Source organism: Pezoporus occidentalis, unplaced genomic scaffold (assembly GCF_034315485.1).
Source record: "Pezoporus occidentalis ecotype Australia unplaced genomic scaffold, CSIRO_AGI_Poc_V1 ctg202, whole genome shotgun sequence".
In the NCBI taxonomy this organism is placed as follows: domain Eukaryota; kingdom Metazoa; phylum Chordata; class Aves; order Psittaciformes; family Psittacidae; genus Pezoporus; species Pezoporus occidentalis.
Window position 1 is genome coordinate 387,731 of NW_026913879.1, and position 17,316 is coordinate 405,046.

General features: G+C 47.3%; 2 protein-coding genes across 3 annotated transcripts in view; one reads left to right on the plus strand and one right to left on the minus strand.

Moving 5' to 3' along the window:
• CPAMD8 (C3 and PZP like alpha-2-macroglobulin domain containing 8) overlaps nucleotides 1-6,017 on the plus strand; it is a 44,685-nt gene extending 38,668 nt beyond the window's left edge. Inside the window, exons 41-43 of one of the 2 annotated variants that reach the window (XM_062618694.1) lie at nucleotides 258-332; nucleotides 5,055-5,238; nucleotides 5,548-6,017. In XM_062618694.1, coding sequence (XP_062474678.1) covers nucleotides 258-332; nucleotides 5,055-5,238; nucleotide 5,548 — 260 coding nt within the window. In that variant the 3' untranslated portion in view covers nucleotides 5,549-6,017. The remainder of the gene's footprint in view (nucleotides 1-257; nucleotides 333-5,054; nucleotides 5,239-5,547) is intronic. The other variant, XM_062618695.1, reaches the window with a different exon arrangement.
• Nucleotides 6,018-9,360: 3,343 nt separating this feature from the next.
• F2RL3 (F2R like thrombin or trypsin receptor 3) lies at nucleotides 9,361-12,306 on the minus strand. Its single transcript, XM_062618701.1, has 2 exons — nucleotides 11,746-12,306; nucleotides 9,361-11,145 (listed from the first exon to the last, which is right to left on the minus strand). Exons 1-2 carry the CDS (start codon nucleotides 11,834-11,836, stop codon nucleotides 10,070-10,072), a joined length of 1,167 nt encoding a protein of 388 aa, XP_062474685.1. The 5' UTR covers nucleotides 11,837-12,306; the 3' UTR covers nucleotides 9,361-10,069.
• Nucleotides 12,307-17,316: the final 5,010 nt, after the last annotated feature.

Below are 17,316 nucleotides of genomic sequence, written 5' to 3' on the forward strand. Positions count from 1 at the left end.
CTGTCCTTGTGAATGCATGTTTTGCCAAGCAGAATGAACTTCAGAGAAAAGTAGTGAATAATACGAATAATGCTAATAAATGAAGTGAATAATCCTAGATAAAAGGCATCCCTGAAATGCAGCATTCTTTGCAGATCCTGCATGGGCTTTCAAGGTGTGCAGTGTAGTAACTCAGGGAAGAGTGTATACCACCTCTGGTATATTTTGTGGAGATCCATTAACACATTTTATGATTGATGCTTTGCTTTTATTTATAGCCAAGAATTTGCCAGAAGAAAGGGACACACATTCCCACCCAGCTGAGCAGCCCAGTGTCCAACAAGCTCCAACAGGTAATAACAGACCTTTGCATTTATCCAAAGCCTTTTCGTTTAGCAAAGTTAAAGCATATCCTATTGCTGTGTAAAAGTGTGTATGGCTCTTGAGCACATTTAAGTAAAGATGGTGAATTTCTTCAGGTTTTAGAACAGACAGAACATTCAGAAATCAGAAAAAATGAAGAGGTCAAGGAAAATTAGGAGGATCACTAACAGCAGATTAGCTCTTCTAGTCCTTTTCCCTTCTGGAGATCTTGCAGGATCCGCTTTATTCAGTGCCCATACAAGATTTAGGTGATTGTTCATAGGAGCAGGCAAAGGACCCTGCTATTTTCTCAGCCTTCTTAGGTTTGAACAGCACACACACCTCTGAGTTTTTCTTCAATAGGAAGCTGGAAAGATCCCATTTAAAACCAGGCTGATGTAATGTGTTTTAACAAACAACTGAACAGAACATGACAACAGATCAAACCGTTGCAAGAACTCGAATCCAGGTGGATTAACTTTGTTTGTAGCAGTTCTGTGCAAAACTTGAGCTGACAGTCTTGATTTTCTCGGAGCTGGTCCTTGGAATAAAGGGCCTTAGTGAGCAAAAATGTTAAGGTCAATAGATGGAGTAGCCAGGAATTTGGCTGCTTATTTTATTTGGTGCTTATATTCATGCACTTTTTTCCAAGACTCATGTTGAACTTGCTCATGGCTCACAATAAATCTCACCAAGAAGCAGCGGAGGGTCAATAGAATAGTTTGTTTCGTGCTGTTTCTAGTAAATAAACTGGACTAGATTTTTCCTGGCTGCTTTCCACTCATTAATTTTCCCCTGGTCTCTAACTCTCCTGACAAACCGTTAAACAACTTAATTCTTGAAGAGAAGACTCAGTCCCTTCTCTTGTCCTTGTCAAGCACCAGAGCTCACATTAGCGTGTGTCCAACAGGAGGCACCATCCTGTTCTTTGCTCCTTTGCTGTACAGAAGTCAATGGACTTCCTAAGGTGTAAAAGCACAGTGAATATTGCATTTTAACTATTTCTATAGGTCATTCAATCTCACAGTGTTTAATGTCTCTCCTGTTTTCCCTCCCTTATTTTCTGGTCTTACTGTGACTATACATGAGTATCTCTCTCTCTATCACATTCCTGACTGTTGGAATAGCTGAGATGAATGCTAGTTGCCTTTTATTCTGTGCAAACGTACTCAGCATGGAAACTGTTTGCAATCTGAACCCTGTAAAGCAGCATTCCCAAAGCGTTCTGTAGGGCACTGCTGGCATGCAAGGCCATAGCAAGTGTTTTGCTGCTGGGCTACAAATTGGGACTGCAATTACATTATTTTAAAAGAAAAAAAAAGGATAGTAAAAATATGGTAACCTGGGAAAAAAACTTGTGGAATTTGAGAGTGATCCACAATCCAAACCTTTTCAGAACAGTGTTTCTCAATCTGCATCAAAGTGCCTAAGGAAAATAACTCCCTGGTCTCTGTTGGAAACAGGCAATAGCAAGGTTGGCTCAGGAGGTTATCAATAAGAGCAAAAGTGGAAATTAGGAGTTTTATTTTAGTGTGTGTGTGGCATTTTTATCCAGATATTAGGTTAACAAACCTGGATGCCATAAGGGAATGTTTGTCAAAGAGCAAGCATTTAGAGCTGGCTTTGTTCTAGGATCTGTGCGGGTTCAAGTTGGGAGTCTCCTGGAAGGCAGATCCTGAACTGAGCTGTCTGAACAGCAAGGGGCAGAGTGAGCATTCAGAAATTAAACCTGACTAAATCCTGCATCAGGAAAAGTGCCCAGCATGTGATTTTCATTAATCCTCTGGGCTCCTCTCAGGTCAACCACACGGTGCATGAATCAAAGTTGAACAAATGAATGAATCCCTCCTGTACACGGGTCTCATTTGGACTCACTGGTTTGTTAGCACTGAAGCATGTGATTGGTTTAAGTCTGCTCAGGTGCTCTGGGTTTCGAGTGCAAGTTCTGATGAGCCATGTCTAAATCTGTCATTTCCTAAAAGGATGCAAAGCTCCAGGAGCCAAATCAAGCTTAGGGCAGGTTGGTGAAACTGCCTCAGTGGGTTAATCATCAGGAAACAGCGTTTTCTTGGAGGAGCGCGTGGTGTTTGTATTGTCTGAAATCCTTCTGTATTTGCCATATGACTTGTGCAGGCTCAGCTTGGGTTGATGGATGCTTTCATTGTTAGCTCTTGCCTCTGTTACCCCAGCAATGGAAACAATGAGAGCCAGCTTCCTTCCAGCAAACAGTGGGGAACTTCTTCATGGGTTCAGGCTCACCCTGGCAAATGCAGCCTTGCAGTGTAGTTCACACACCAGTGAGTCTGCTAGAATAAACAACAGCTTTTGTGTGATGCTATTCGAGGTAAGCAATTGTATAGAGATGGTCCTGAAAAAAACAGGATGTAGTGCTGCTTTTAGCACCTAGCTATGTCAAAGCATTTTAAAATGCCTTTCAGCAGTCTGCAGCAGATGTTGCAGCAGAATGGCTGAGGTTTGATCTTAAAACTGTAGCCCTTTTTGGTACACGTGGGTAGATCCTCTTTGCATCTTCAGAAGCCTTGTCTTGATTGAGAGAGAAGTGTGCAGGGTGATGGGACTCAGCTGAAACAGCTTATGTCTGAATCCCCTTCCTCAGCTGTTCTTTCTCGCAGGTGAATTACTGAGACTGAGAGGGATGGAACAGGGTTTTGATTAGTAGCATGGGACCCACCTCTGCCTCTAAGCATTGGAGCTCTGCTAATATGCTCTCACAGCCTGTTGCAGTCACATTTGTTTGGAATGAAAGCTCCTGGAGCAGGATGTTGGTTGGTGACAGGAGTATCAGTATCTCGAGTGCCTTTTTCTGTGGCTTTCCGAAGATCATTGTCACACTAGCCTACAAAAATATGGGCGGATTTCAGAGCTTCAGGAATCCTCAGTAGCTCTGATACCATCTCTCTGATGAACTGGTGCTTCAACTGCTTCCAGAGATCATTAACACTCTTTTGAAAGTGCCTAAACCTTTTCTGCTTAAAGTGCTAAATGTATAAACACTGATATTGGAAGACAGTTATGTTGGTATCATGGTGGTGATGTGATTCTGCAAGTATCTGATGGAGAAGCAGCACTTGCTTCTGATGGTGCTGCTGGGATGCAGCTGGGATGCTGCTCTCTGCTCTGAGCCGGCAGAGCCTCCAGCTCCCACCTGAAGCCACATTGTTTACACAGTTCTGCTCTAGCCATTGGAAGGGCCAGAGGCCTGAGGAAAGTTCCAGGTGGAATTAGGATGCTTTTATTTATTTAAAAGGAAAAAAAAGGAACTGAAAGGCCGTCCCCCATCACTGGCTCCTAACAGGAACATCAAGTGAACGCTGCTCCAGGTGGAGTCCTCTCCCCACACTCCCTGGCAGGCGCATTATTCACAGGCGGCTGCTCTTTGAGGGTTGATTGAACTTGGCCAAGGGCCCTTTTTCCTTTCACCCCATCGGTGTTCAGCAAACATTGGCTTAGGCACAAACATTTAGGAGTGGGGGAGTGGTTTGTATGCAATGGGAAATGTCGGCCTTTCATCTTTGCTTTGACTCCAGTGCTGCATTCCTGGGAAGAGTGAGGTCTGTGATGTTAATTCTGTCCCTGGTGGACAGCAATCATCCATTCATAGAACATGCTCAGCATCTGGCAGGTTCACACATTGAAAAGGCCAGGAAGGAGTGAACACAGAGACTTACTCTGCTTTCAGGCAAGTGTTCCCTGGCCTAGATCTGGGCCTGTTGCTGGGAGGATGTGGGAGGCAACAGGGAAGAGCCTTCAGATATTTCATTTCTAGAGAACAAACATTTCCAAAGGCTTTGATGAGTGTTCTCCTTAAAGAAAGCCAACTTTGCAGGGGGGAGAAGGGGAGCTTTTCCTCCCTGCAACAACTGTGTTTCAGTCATTGCTTTGGTTTGGATTAGAGCAGGTATACAGAAAGCAAACGGAAAGCTGGGCAGCTGAGCTGACTCAAGGAACAGTTCAGAAAACAGGGACCTATTGATATTCCTAGAAGTTTCATGCTGCAGTGTTACCCTCTGGACAGTGAGCAGTCACCCACCACAGAGAGCACAGCCTGGTTTGAGTGGGATATGTGCCATGTGAGAGACCTGCCAGTGTCTTAGCATAGACTGGAGTGAATGCAAGGAGGATGAATACCTCCTTCTGCCTGTGATGTGTCTGTTCCTATCCCAATCAGTGGAAGTTTCTCAGTGGTATGTGACTGTGCTGAAGCAGATGGATTTCAGCTACTGCCAGTTCAGGCTGAGGGAGAAGCGAATGGCTTTGATGCAGGCTCCTGGTCTGTTGTGCCAAGATCTTCATTCTTGTTGGGCTGATAAGGAAGCTATCTTCCTTATGATTCTATTACACCGATCTTCATCATGACATACAAGTGAACTGCTCCCTCACAGCCACCCTCTGCTTGTGTAACTTCCTTGTATAAAACAGTGCCTGAAAGAGTGCACACATGAACACGTTTCTGCATGGATTAGTCTCTCCTTAACTCAGGTACTTGTCTTGGACCTAGTCAGAGAGTGGTTTTGGGGTGCAGAGTAACTGATCTGTGACCTCTGGCATTCCCAAAGATGCCTCTTATCTTACCATACACAGAGGTCTCAGGGTGAACTGGTTCCAAACAATGAAACTTCCTTTCCCTCTACCTCACTCCCTTTTTCTTTGATGCAATATGTGATGCTGAAATGCAGTTTCTTTGGCTAAAGCACAACCCTTTCCAGCAGATGAAGGCCCTCCACCACAGACAGACCTGTCCTACTACTCCTATGAGTACGACCCAGACCCCTACGCATCGGAAGCTGATGTTTTTGAGCTTGGGGCAGAACTGACAACAGCAAGCACAGTAAAAGAAGCGGACAGGATTCAGGAAGTAGTGACCACAGTAGAATGGTGAGCAGGGGAGCGTAAATCTGGTTTGCGAGTCAACCTAGAATGTACTAGCTCATGGTTTGGGTCAAATGTCTGTCATTCCTCCAAAGGAGCGTTCTTACAACTGATTTGCTAAGCTCTTTAGCAAGGAATGGCCAGGAACACGATCTTGCTAGGGCAGCATTTAAAAGTCTTCATGACCCACATGTCCCCAACAGCAGCAGATTAAAAAGTGACCTTTTAATCTTTCCTCTGCCCAGCCTCAGTGACGTTTCACAAAGATATGTAGTGGGAAAGTGACTTTTCTTCCTTGTGTTCTCTTTTCAACAGAAATCTATAATTTAAATAAAGAGAAGAGGCTCAAAATCAACTCCTGTATGAGTTTGATCCCACAGACGACCTGCTGCAGAACAGAAACCCAACGATGACTACTTCCTGATGCACTCAGAACTGTAGGCTTTGCTGCCCCGTGGGGGGGGACCTGGAGCGCTAAGGGGGACACTCAGCATTATTTTTCTGTCAATTTTCCTGCCTTTTGTGCATCCTCTTTGGAGTACTTCCAAGGATGGGAGGAGACCAATATGCTGTGCCCTCTAGGTAAGAAAAATAGGGGCTGGAATTCAAACCTATAGACCATTTCCAAGTGTTTTCTCTACTATCGGGATACTCCCAATGCCATTTCCTAGCTACATTTAGAAGCTAAGTCCAGGCCTTGTGCTTAGCTGAACTGCTGTTTAAGGAAAGATGGCTGAGAAGTTGTCTCTCAAATGATAACAATAAAAATCAGTGTGTTTTGCTAATTCTGCCATAGCAAGAGGCTAATCATCTTCCCTAGGCCCTAAGTCTACTGCACCCACCCCAATGCCCCCCCAGGAGAAAATCTTCCCTAGTGGCTCCGTGTTCAGGGAAGTTCTTGGGAGGTACCTTTTACAAGAGGAAACTGAAATCCACTGTCAGGGCTGGAGGACTTTGTCTACCCTCTGACTGCAGGCTTCAGGTGGGGAGTTTGCCACCTATAGCAGGGACAGGGATTAGGTGGAGGAGCCCTCTTTGTGTTGCACTATGTGCTGATACAGGCTGCTTGCAGCCTCCTCAGCCCTTCCCTCCTTGTAACCCTGGCATAAAAATAAAGCTGATCCAAGGCACAGTCCTTTCAAATGCTTGCCTAACTTCACCAGTCACTTTCATCCTGCTCCCATTGGATCACCATACAAGAGTTGTCCTGGATATGGTCATCTGTGTGCAGGCCCCGAGTCGTGCTGCCCAGTACCAATGGCCAGTGACACCGAGGCTCCCTTTGACCTGCCCCAAGCAATGTGGTAAAACTAAAAGCAAAAGCTTTGTGTTTCCAAATGTGCAAGAGCCAAGGTTTTTTGGTTTCCCTTCCTGCCTGGAGCAGCATTGTTCTCTTTGGAGGAGTTACATGCAATTGCCTGTTGCAAAATAGTGTTAATATTTCATCTTCCCATTTCTATTGTTACCAAGACCCAGAATGGGATGGAAACCCCTTTTGAGGGTGTTTATTGGTGAATGGAAACAGGAAAAAGCTCAGCTCCATTCATTTGTTTTAGAGCTTCTTTATACAGGAGCCATGACAAGAATACATCCCAGTATAGACATTCCATTCCAGAATAAAGGCAATTTTCTTCCAGAAAAATGTCCACATGGGGACAAAACAGGAGATATCCCACAAGCTGGGTATATGTAGTTTCCAGTCCTTTTTGTCTGGGGCCAGATATTTGCAGAATGCAGTTGACATGATGAAGACCTGGGTCTTGAAGTTCCCAGGAGTTCCAGAGCTGCTTTGCTGGCCACTTTCCAAACCTTCCTCCCGAGCTCTCCTCACAGGATCTGGACATGGCTGCTGCCCGTGTGTACCCACTGCTTATGAGCAGAGGTTTGTGCCACGTGTCTGCAGTGTGCATGAGCAGACCATGTCCTCACTGTGCCCACACAGCAGAAGCACTCGTGGCTGCATTCCTGTCTGGCAGGTAAATAAATACCTTTGAACTAAATTCCATCTCCTGTAAGCAACGGGCCTGGCAGACACTGGCTATTGTGTACACACACAGCCCTGAGTCAATATTTATCCCCTGGGTAAATAACAGACTTAGTGTGAGCTGCAGCAAGAGGTTTGGGTTTTTTCTCTTCTAAATATCAAAGCTGCACAATACAAACCCTGCTGTTTGCTGGTTCCAGCCTCAGCTGTTTAATGCTTCGAGTCTGGGAGAATGAGACATTTAGTCACCCTGATAATGCCTGTGTGACTAGCTCCCCACAGAAGATGGGACCTATGCTCTGGTTTCTTTGGTCTCCTGTCCTTGGTCCCTTTCTGGCTTTACTTCCCTTGTCTCATCCATGTATGCTTCCAGGTAGATGTTTGAAGTCATTTTATATTGCTTGGTCCTCTCACAGATCCTTGGGCAGTCAGACAGCATCACCACTGGGGAGGAGATGAAGGTAGGGAGTTTGAGCCAAGTATTAAACCTGACTTCATTCACTTCCCTCAGGCTCTGGTATGTGTAATACACTAATTTGAGATGCAGACATTCCCCTCTTGCTGCCAGCTAAATAATTCCTCCTGGTGGTGCCAGCCCATCAATCACGGCCTTGTTCTGTGAGGTCTCTGCATGCTGCTGCACTCATCTGTTTGAGGCTGAATCTCACCTCTGTTTTACAACTAGAAGAAAAGGCAGAGAGACCTGGACCCTCAGAAGGTGAAGGCAGAGCAGCCTTAGTGTCCTTAAACAGAGACAGAACAGGACAGTGCATGTGAGGTAATGTGCAGGGGTTCTGGATCCTGCAGCCTGGCTTCACCTTGAGTGCTTCTTGCCAGCTTTGGCACTTCCAGGGAGATCAGTAGTCCGTCTGCTCTTGGCAGCCCCTGCCTCCCCCCACATCTTCCCACCAAACTGGCTCCTTTTGGTAGTTAAAAGAAGACCAGCAGCCATAATTTGGAGAGAAAGGATTGATCTTTTTTCACCGAGGAAGAGACCAATTCAATAGTTGAAAAAGCCAGCAAGGACAGCAGACCTGCTGCTGCTTTGGGCTTTGACTTGGTTTGGCTCAGAGATGTTTGTCTCCCTCTGTCAGAGAAATGCTTCTTTCCTTTTTTCTGATGGTCCCTCACTGCAAAAGGATAAAAGTGCCAGTGGGTTTGTAAGACACCAGGAGTCCTACTTGTATCGAGTTATGTTGCTGAATAGCTGCAGCAGTGCTAGTTATCAGTGATTTTTTGCTTGCAATCCTTTCAATGAAGTTAATATTTATATATTTGTAACTGTACATTATGCAGAGTAATCATTACCAAGGTATTTATTTTAAAGCAATAGTTCCACTGTTCATTCTTGTCCACGTGTTTTGCTCTTGCCTCTTTTCCTCCTCCTTAATCAGCCTCAGTAGAAAACAAACACCAGAAAACTGTTCAGCTTGCTTGAAGAACATCATTGAAACACCAGCACTTGCTCTGCTGACGTCACCTGTTGACGTTTAATGCACACTAACCTGATTTCCATTACTGTGAATAGGTCACCTGGTTAGAAAACCTCAGTTTGGGCTTAGTATTTGCTGTTTCTGACTGACACCAGCCCTGGCTGCCCCAGGTCCCTGTGCGCAGTAGCTGGCCCACCCTCTGCATGTGCAGTGCTGCAACCATAGGAGCTAGGCTCTAGTTTTTCACCTGCATTTTGCCCCCACATACATGTACACGAACAGTTTTGTTTTGTTCACACAAATCTTAGCAAGTCTGAGTCCAGAAAAGGGTTTGGTTTAGATTCTGATGAATATTTTATTAAAAACTGATCTTAAGACAATCTCGTCTGTCTCTTCTTACATTGTAGGCTCTAAGTTTGTTCTCTCATAGGTTGGGATAAGGACAGAAGTCGTCTACCGGTAAAACTAAAGCGTTCAGGAACTCTAAGGAGGTTTATTGCTCATTTTCTACCTTGCTGGTTACTGGGATGTGCTTTATTTATGTCTGAGAGGTGAGCTGCCTGCATCTTGTCAACTCTGTAACAGGGTCCAGTAAGCAACAAGCTTGGTCCCCTGTTTCGTAAGAGCCAGCTCTTGGTTGTTTGTGATATTACACAAAAGAAGGGTAAGGTCACAAAAATTACATGAGAAGTGTAATGAGCAAGGGTAAGAGACATGATGATTTTTAAAAGCTCACTAGTAATACCTTTGTCCCACAGAAATGATAGATGCCAAGGCTCATCCACAAAACAGGGATGGGCGAATGGGATTTTACACTTGTCACCAGCAGTGGGCTGCCATTACAATGGTGTTGCTTACTAATCAAGCCACGAATGTACCTGGTAGAAAAGCCAGTGTTCTGTATTCTCTTGACAGAGTATTTTCGTTCAGGAGAGCACCTTCCCCACAGGTACCTCCTAATATTATTGGTATGTTCAGAGATCTGGTTTTGCGAGTACCTGTTCTCTTTCAGTTCTAGGTGAAGGGAATATGCATTTAAGGACAGCAAGCAAGTCAGGAGCAGAAAAAGAGATCCAACACAGATAGCAATCAGCATGCAAGGTGCATTAAGAAACCCACACCTAGGTGTAGTGGTAAGAGCATCCCTGGCGCTATGTGACCAGAAATGGTGCATGCAGCGTTCACAGTAACAGATCTATACATGTTCAGCAGTCCACATCTTGTCTGGACTCCACATCTCTCAATGAATCCTGAGGCCCAGGTTTATTCAGCCTTAGCTATCCAGACAGGGGAAAGGACTTGTTTCCTGGGAAATACTGCTCACTGCTCTGGATGAAACTTGTGGAATCCCAGCTTTGCCTTCATCTCATCCCCACTGTACGTTGTGAGTGCCTTGGGAGCGAGGAGCTGGGTTGGAGGCTTACACCAGTGAATCTTTGGAGCTTTTTGGAGGGAGTGTTTCCTTGGAGGTTTTTAGGGATGTGGTGTTTTGCTTCCTATGACTGAAGAACCTTTTTCTCACCTGATCCCGGAACTCTTCGGAAACATAGTAGTAGACAAAGGGATCAGCGCAGCTGTTAAAGGTACTGATGGCCAGACTTATCATGTAGCTGATATACAGGTTGCCATAGAGTTTGGAGTCATAGCTGGAGTAATGAACAAGGAGGAGAACATTGCTGGGTGTGTAGAAGGCCACAAGTGTGAACAGCACAAGAGCTGTGAGCTTCATCGAGTAGGAGTAGCGCTTGCCACTGTGCAGGAGGGCTCGAAGCACCGAGCAGTAGCTGAACAGCATCACCACCAGCGGAGCGAGGAACGCACAGGCAATCAGGCAGATGAAGTAGTAGAAGTAATACCCATCATCCTCGTGCCTGGGGAGGACGTCGTGGCAGAGAGTGACATCTGCCCCATACAGGGGATATGACTGCTGCTGCAGTGTCAGGGGCAGGGTGAGAACAGCAGCGCAGAGCCAGATGGCAGTGCAGGTGCAGACAGCAAAGGCAGGGGTGCGGAAAGAGCGTGAGAAGAAAGGATGCACCACAGCCAGGTACCGGTCGAAGCTGATGCACGTGAGCAGCAGCACTGAGCAGTACATGTTGCCATAGAAGAAAGCAGTGGTGAGCCGGCACAGGCCTTCCCCAAAGGGCCAGTTGTTCCCCAGGAAATAGTAGAAAATCTTGAAGGGCAGCACCAAGATGAGCAGCAGGTCTGCTGCAGCCAAGTTCATCAGAAAGACAGTGGAGGTCAACTTCTCAGCCCTGGTGGCCAGCACCCACAGGGCCAGCCCGTTTGAAGGCAGCCCCACGAGGAAGATGAGGGTGTAGAGGCAGGGGATGAGCCGCACAGTGACCGCGCTGCCCAGCTGAGAGCGTGTGGCCTCGTGTATCAGCAGGTAGGTGACGTTGTTGATGGTTGCCTTTTCCCCGGGGATGGCTCGGGGACACGGTGTGATCTCTGGTGTCGTTACCTGCTCGCTGGTGCTGTTCTGAGAGTAATCTGTGGAGAAATGCAGCCTTTGAGCTGCGGGTTGTGCAGTTGCCCTTGTAGTGTCAGAGTATACAAAACGCTTCCCCTAAAGGCTGTGGATTTGGGGTCCCTGGAAGTGGGAGTTCTCTGAGGAATGCTGGCGGGCAGAAGTAGGTGTGCAGGAGCAACCACCAGCAGCCTTAAAGCTGAGAGGTTACACAGTTCCGCTGCCGCGTGGTTCCCCACTGCCCTGAGTGATTGCTGTGTTGTACCCCCACCAGCAGGCCTGCAAAGCCAAGGAGCAATCCCTCTGCCCAGCTTTCAAAAGAATCCCAAGATCTGGGGCCATGCCAGGGCAAAGTCATGGCCATGGGAGTTTAACCTTTAGCTCAAGAATTGGGGTCCAAGTGCTCTGGTTTACATCTTTAACTTTTCCTTCTAGTTTCTTTCACCCATTTCTTTCTCTTCCATTACACTTTCTATCACCTCCTGCTTCAAGCAGAATATGCACAAAGCTCAACTGGAGTGTTCTCCCATGTGAGCTCATTAAAAAATGAGTTTTCTGGGGTCTTACCAAGACATTCAGTATGTGAAGAAGCAGCAAATTTCCCCCCAAAGATATGTACTCACCATCGTAGTCTGAAGAGGCCAGGCAGAATCCCCAGAGGGCACAGCACAGCAGCAGGCTATGGGGCAGCCATCCATTCCCAAGGGTCTCCATGCTGATGCAGGATCCAGTAGTGCCTTGCTGTACTCAGAGCCGTGTGGGAAAGGCAGGATTAGTGACCCTGCTTACGCATTTCCTTCTGCTGGTCCTTAACTCACGGAAGCACCAGGCTGATCCCATGAAGGATGAGGCGGTTGGGGGGCTGTCACGACATGCAGAGTGTGTGCTGCCCAAGCAGACACTTAACTCCAGCATCAGACGTGGGCCTGGGAGGGGCATCTGTATCCAGATCCAAAGGATATTGGGGCTGCACTTCATCATCAGAGCCAGATGAGAGCTCGAGTGACTCATTTGGGCCTCCTTCCTGCACCAGAATATGCCTAGAAATAACAATGTGGTCAGATTTGATGCAGTCTAAATTTGGTTTAGAGCATAAACAGAGCCCACACACCTCTGACCTCCTGTGTCTGTCCACCCAGAGGGACTCAAGTGCCGCTGCATGACATCCGAGGTCTTTCCCCACACTCGGATTCAGAATGCTTTTTCTGGTAGTGCAAACAGAGAGGGTATCAGCCTTCACAGAAGCAGAAATGAAGTGCAGGACAGCTGCAGATCCAGGCAACCCTTCCCAGCTTCCAGGTATTACAGTGGGCTCTTGCAGCCGCATGTTGTGGCAATTAAAGGGTTTTAGTGCCTTTCAGCCCCTACACCAGGCTGGTCCTTTCTGAGTTCTCTTGGTTCTGCTCCTGCTCCCTGGAGGCAAAGCTCCTGCGCCTTCCCTCTCGGTTTCACTGCAGGTTGACTGGAAGTCCTGTGGGTTGGAGCTATTTGCATGTGAAAGAGTCAGCACGAGCCTGGAGCACCATAACATGGGAATGAGAAGTGCCGAGAACCCCCCCCAGCTCCCTGGAGACACTGGGCTTCCGCTGATAAACTACCAGGAACAGGGAGAGCTGCTCCTTCCAGCAGGAAAGGGGCCTGCCCAGGGTGCACAGGAAGCCTCTGCTGGTGGGGAGATAATGGTGAGCTGCGGCCACTTCAGCCCAAGAAGAGCTGGGTTTTTCCAGAGACACGCAGTCTCCACCCAGCAAACCTTTGCTGCTTGGTTCCCCCATCTCTAACTCCTGGACAGTACAAGTCTCTCCCATGCTCTGCCTCACACAGCGTTGCTGGGAGCATCCCAAATCCCCTCCCTTGGCTTGTGTCCGAGCCCCGGTGTGACCACTTCCCACTGATTGAGGAGGCCAGTGGGGCCAGGAGGTCATAGCTTGAGAGGCTGCTGGGTTTCAGGCTCTCCAGTCCCTGCCTGGCTCTGCGAGGGAGTAAGGACAGAAGCTGGAGTCCGGGCAGTAGGAACTGTAAATTTGCCTTGGCAACCTGAGGAGCAGTTCATTTCTTTCTCCACAGCTTATGAATGGCCTCTTCTGTGGAGGTTGCAAATCTGAGTCTGGCTGCTGTTTGATGAGATTCTTCTATTCCAAGGAGAAAATGAGCCTATTTCCTTTGCTTTCACCATATTCCCACATCCTTGTGCCGAGCGTGTCAAGAGGTGGAGTTCCACTGGCAGGGACAGGGAAGATGCAATATTAGATGTTTTGCTTTTGTGATTCTCTCAGGATTTATGAACCATTACAGAATGACTCATGTGGCCACATATTTTCCGTGCCTCAGCCAGGATCCTTTCCATTCTGTGTATGCAGAAAATTAGACATAATCAGGTTCAGATAGTGTGCAAATCACAGCCCTGCTTCCTATGGCCAGGTCTCTGGAGTGGAACAGAGGGAGGTTACTCGTTGCTGTGGCCTTCATTTTTCAGATGCTGTGTGATCTTCAGTGACTGCTATAGATGCAGAACAGCTTGCTTGAGGATGCTGATGCCAGAGGTTTGTCATGCCTTGTTAATATCTCTTGAAGTTGTGTGATCCCTGCCCTGTGGGGTAACAGTTTGGTTTTCAAGTAATTCATTGTGCAATAGATCATTTCCTGGGAGAAGGAGCTCTTTTATTCCGTAGCTCTGATCCCAAAAGATTCAGTGCTGGAGAACAGGGGTTTGAAAGCTCAGAGGGAGGGTACGAACACCACCTGGCCCATCCCATGCATCTTTAAGGCTTGGAAGAGCAACCTGTAGAAGGCAAACAATGGGGTTTGCTATTTCTGCTCTGTCCCAGCAGCTCCAGAGAGTTTTCAGCTGCAAGCTCAAGGTGTGAAGGCAGGAACCTTGGTGCAGCCCATGCCTGCCTCACGCTGAGCTCATGTTTGCTGCAGCCATGAGCTGACCACAGGCAGCAGCTCTGCCCCAGCGCCAGCAGCGTGCCACGTTTCCAGCAGTGTCAACACAACCTCACATTTTCCATGGGTGCAGGGCTGGCTCTGCCTTCCCCAGCTGGTGCAGCACAGAAACCTTCCACTGATGATTGAGAGAGAAATGATGGCCCTTCGGACCAGGATCCCCTGGTGGAGTACTTTTGGGGAGACAGGTTTTTTCCAGACTTACCCTTCTGCTTGCTTGCAGTTTTATTGGCATCACTGCAAGCCACTGGATGTTCTGGAATAGCTTCTTCTGGTCCTTTCTCAGCAAGATAATGACACTGGCATAGGGACTACCTTGCATGAATTAGGCACCATCATCCCTTTTCAGCACTGGGTCTCACTGGATTGATCCTTCAGCAAGTGTGTAGTTCAGAATTGTTAGACTTTACTTTAGCCTTTAATTATGATGGGTGGGAGGTGAAGGTAACTCTGGGCTCATAAGGTTGAGTTACTTAGTTCTAATCCAGAGGAATGGCTTAAGTGGGAAGGAGAACTCAACTCATTTACACATACTTCCTGACCACCTCTGCCTGGTTCGCAGCTCTTTGTGCATCACTGTAACACAGAGAAGTGAGACAGGAAGGCCCTGCCATATCAAATCCTGGCTGCAGGTACTCCCTTGAGCAATTCTTAATTGAATGTATTAAACCATTAATTCTTATTCCATCCTACTAACCTGAAAGCCATTTTTAAGCTGTCTTTCCTTGTCCTTGCCAAAGCTGTCCACTTGCTGAGACCTTCGACTGCTCTGGGGTGATGTCAGCTCTGGCTGTCCCTCCTCTTGAGCACAGGACATGTCCTCTTTGTGAGCAGCCCAAGATCACAGCAAGAAGACTTGCGTGAAGTGCACTGTGTCCTCCGAGGCACCACGACCATCACTTTAATCAGGCTATCCCATGCAATGGATGCATCAGGGGATTGCTATTAGGAGAACAACAGTTTGTTTCCCTGTGAGCAAGGCACACGCTGCACAGAAAGCAGAGTTGCCTTTTGTTATGGCAACGGAAGTGTTGAGAGTGATGTAAAGGAAACTCCTATCAGATCTGGGTCCCATCACTACAGCTTAATTTGCAAGATCTACACATTCATTTGTTGCAGAGCTCACAGGGAACACAGTTGAACATGTTATTACCCAGGAATTCGGGGAGGTTGAGGGAAAGGCGGGTGGAGGGTTATTTTCATGGTTGCAGTTGTATTGGCTTAACCTGTAGCAGATGTGCTTATGGAGTTCGGAACTGGGATCAGTCACTTCTCTTAAATGTCTGTTGCATTTAGCGTGCGAGCACTTGGGGCCAGGCATGGACCTTATTTATATCCCACACTTCTCGTGGCAAAGGTGAAACCAACCAACCCGCAAGGACCCCGCGCTGCTGGCACGGCACCAGGGTCTCTTTCGAAACCTCTCTGGGTGGAGCAGCTGTGCCACCCCATGGTGGGTGCTCTCAGCCAGCCACGTTGCCTCCTTTCTACCTTAGTGAGCGCATCACACACTTACCCTGCACTAACTTCTCCGTGTGGGCAGGGTTCAAGGTTTGCTGCCTGGTGGCAGTGGGTTGGCACACGCCTAGATCATCACATCCTGGAGCCAGGAAGCAACTGCCTGAAGGGAAGTTCATCCTAGTTTTCTATTGCAAATTCAGTTTCAGGCGCAAGAGAACTGAGCCTGGGGCTTTCAATTCAATTTAAATCCATTTAAAGCAGCGAGAGGTGCAGACTTTTAAAATCAATATTTTATTTTACTTGAATGTGCAAATAAATATTAAAAAAAACTACATTCAAAGAGCTGGCAAAGCAATTACAAGCCCAAAAAGCAAAGATCCTTCAAAAAAATGGAAGAACAAACTCTTCAATCAAGGTGGTGCTAAGCAGATACACAGTGGTCAAGCTTAAACCCTCCCAGACATTAGCAAGCCCTTCTCCATCCTGCCCTGCCCACCTCATTCCAGTCCCATCATTTGCTGCTCTTGGTTTTGAGACAATAGAGCTGTCAAGGGCAAAAGTTTTGCTTAATCTCTTCAGATTATAAATTAAGGTTTACAAAAGAAAGATGCTTAAAACCACCTGAAGTACACTTAAAACGGGGGTGATGGGACAGGAGGGTGCGGAGATGCACCGCACCTTGGGACACTTGGAATCAAACGCAGTTTAAGCCACAGGTTGCAACCTATTTCCTATTAACATTTTTCTGTATCAGAAAATGATAAGGTTTGGCACAGTTGTCATCTCCACTGGAAGCCAGCAGAGAGGTGAACAGGACGGAGGTGTGTTTTGTTGAGCTGTCTGGAAGCAAGAGGGGGACACTGTGCTTTGCACCAGGCTCACGCCCCATCAGCTACATGGGCAGCATCTTCCAGCACTCTGCAACAAGAGCAGGGGAAGAACCTTCAGATCATTTCAGTAACCAAACCTTAACAGAGACCTAGACATCGAGAACATGAGCTCTGATGAGAAGTCCTCTGCTGGCAGTGGTTGTGCAAGTGGCCACGGATGCCAGAGCCTGGCCTCCCTCCTCCCCTCCTACAGATTATTTTGCAAAACAGACAAAGAGGCAGTACAGTTTTCTATTAAACATACCCCAAAGGCCCATTTTTCTACTGTCAAGCGAGACAATTGCAAAACCCAATGTTGGACAGTGGAAACAACCCAGGACAAATCCTACAGGCTGCTAGTTCGGTCTGGCAGAAATTAGAACCTAAAAATCAAAGCCACAGAAAATACCAGGGTGGGGAGAATTATTCCCCCCACAAAAGGCAGGAAAAGGCTGGGAGCAGTTGAAAGGAGGCTGGACCTGCCTCAGGACATTCTGTTTGTAACACACTCCATGGACAGCGTGGAGCCCTTGGCTCCTGAGAAACAAGAGCAACGGCACAGTGGGGCTGCAGGACAGACACGGCTGAAGTTTCTTGGTTTATCACTAGATTAAGTCAGACGGTTGACGTAGTGTTCCGCGTGGTTTGGGGTAGGGTTTTGTTAGGTTTCACTGCAAAAAAGCTCAGATAGAAGCACAATGGTTCAGTGGAAAAGCTTGTCTATGATGGTTGTGGCTGGATCTATTAGCGCCCGTTACAGATTTCCATGTGTCACCGCACACACAGCATCTGTGCTGACCCAGCGGAAACAGGGAAGGATCCGGGACAAACCTCAGACCCAGCCCAAGCACTGCGCTGCAAGAGCTCCATCTGCTGATGTTACCGAAGCGGGACAACCCAGCAGGACCACGGCGT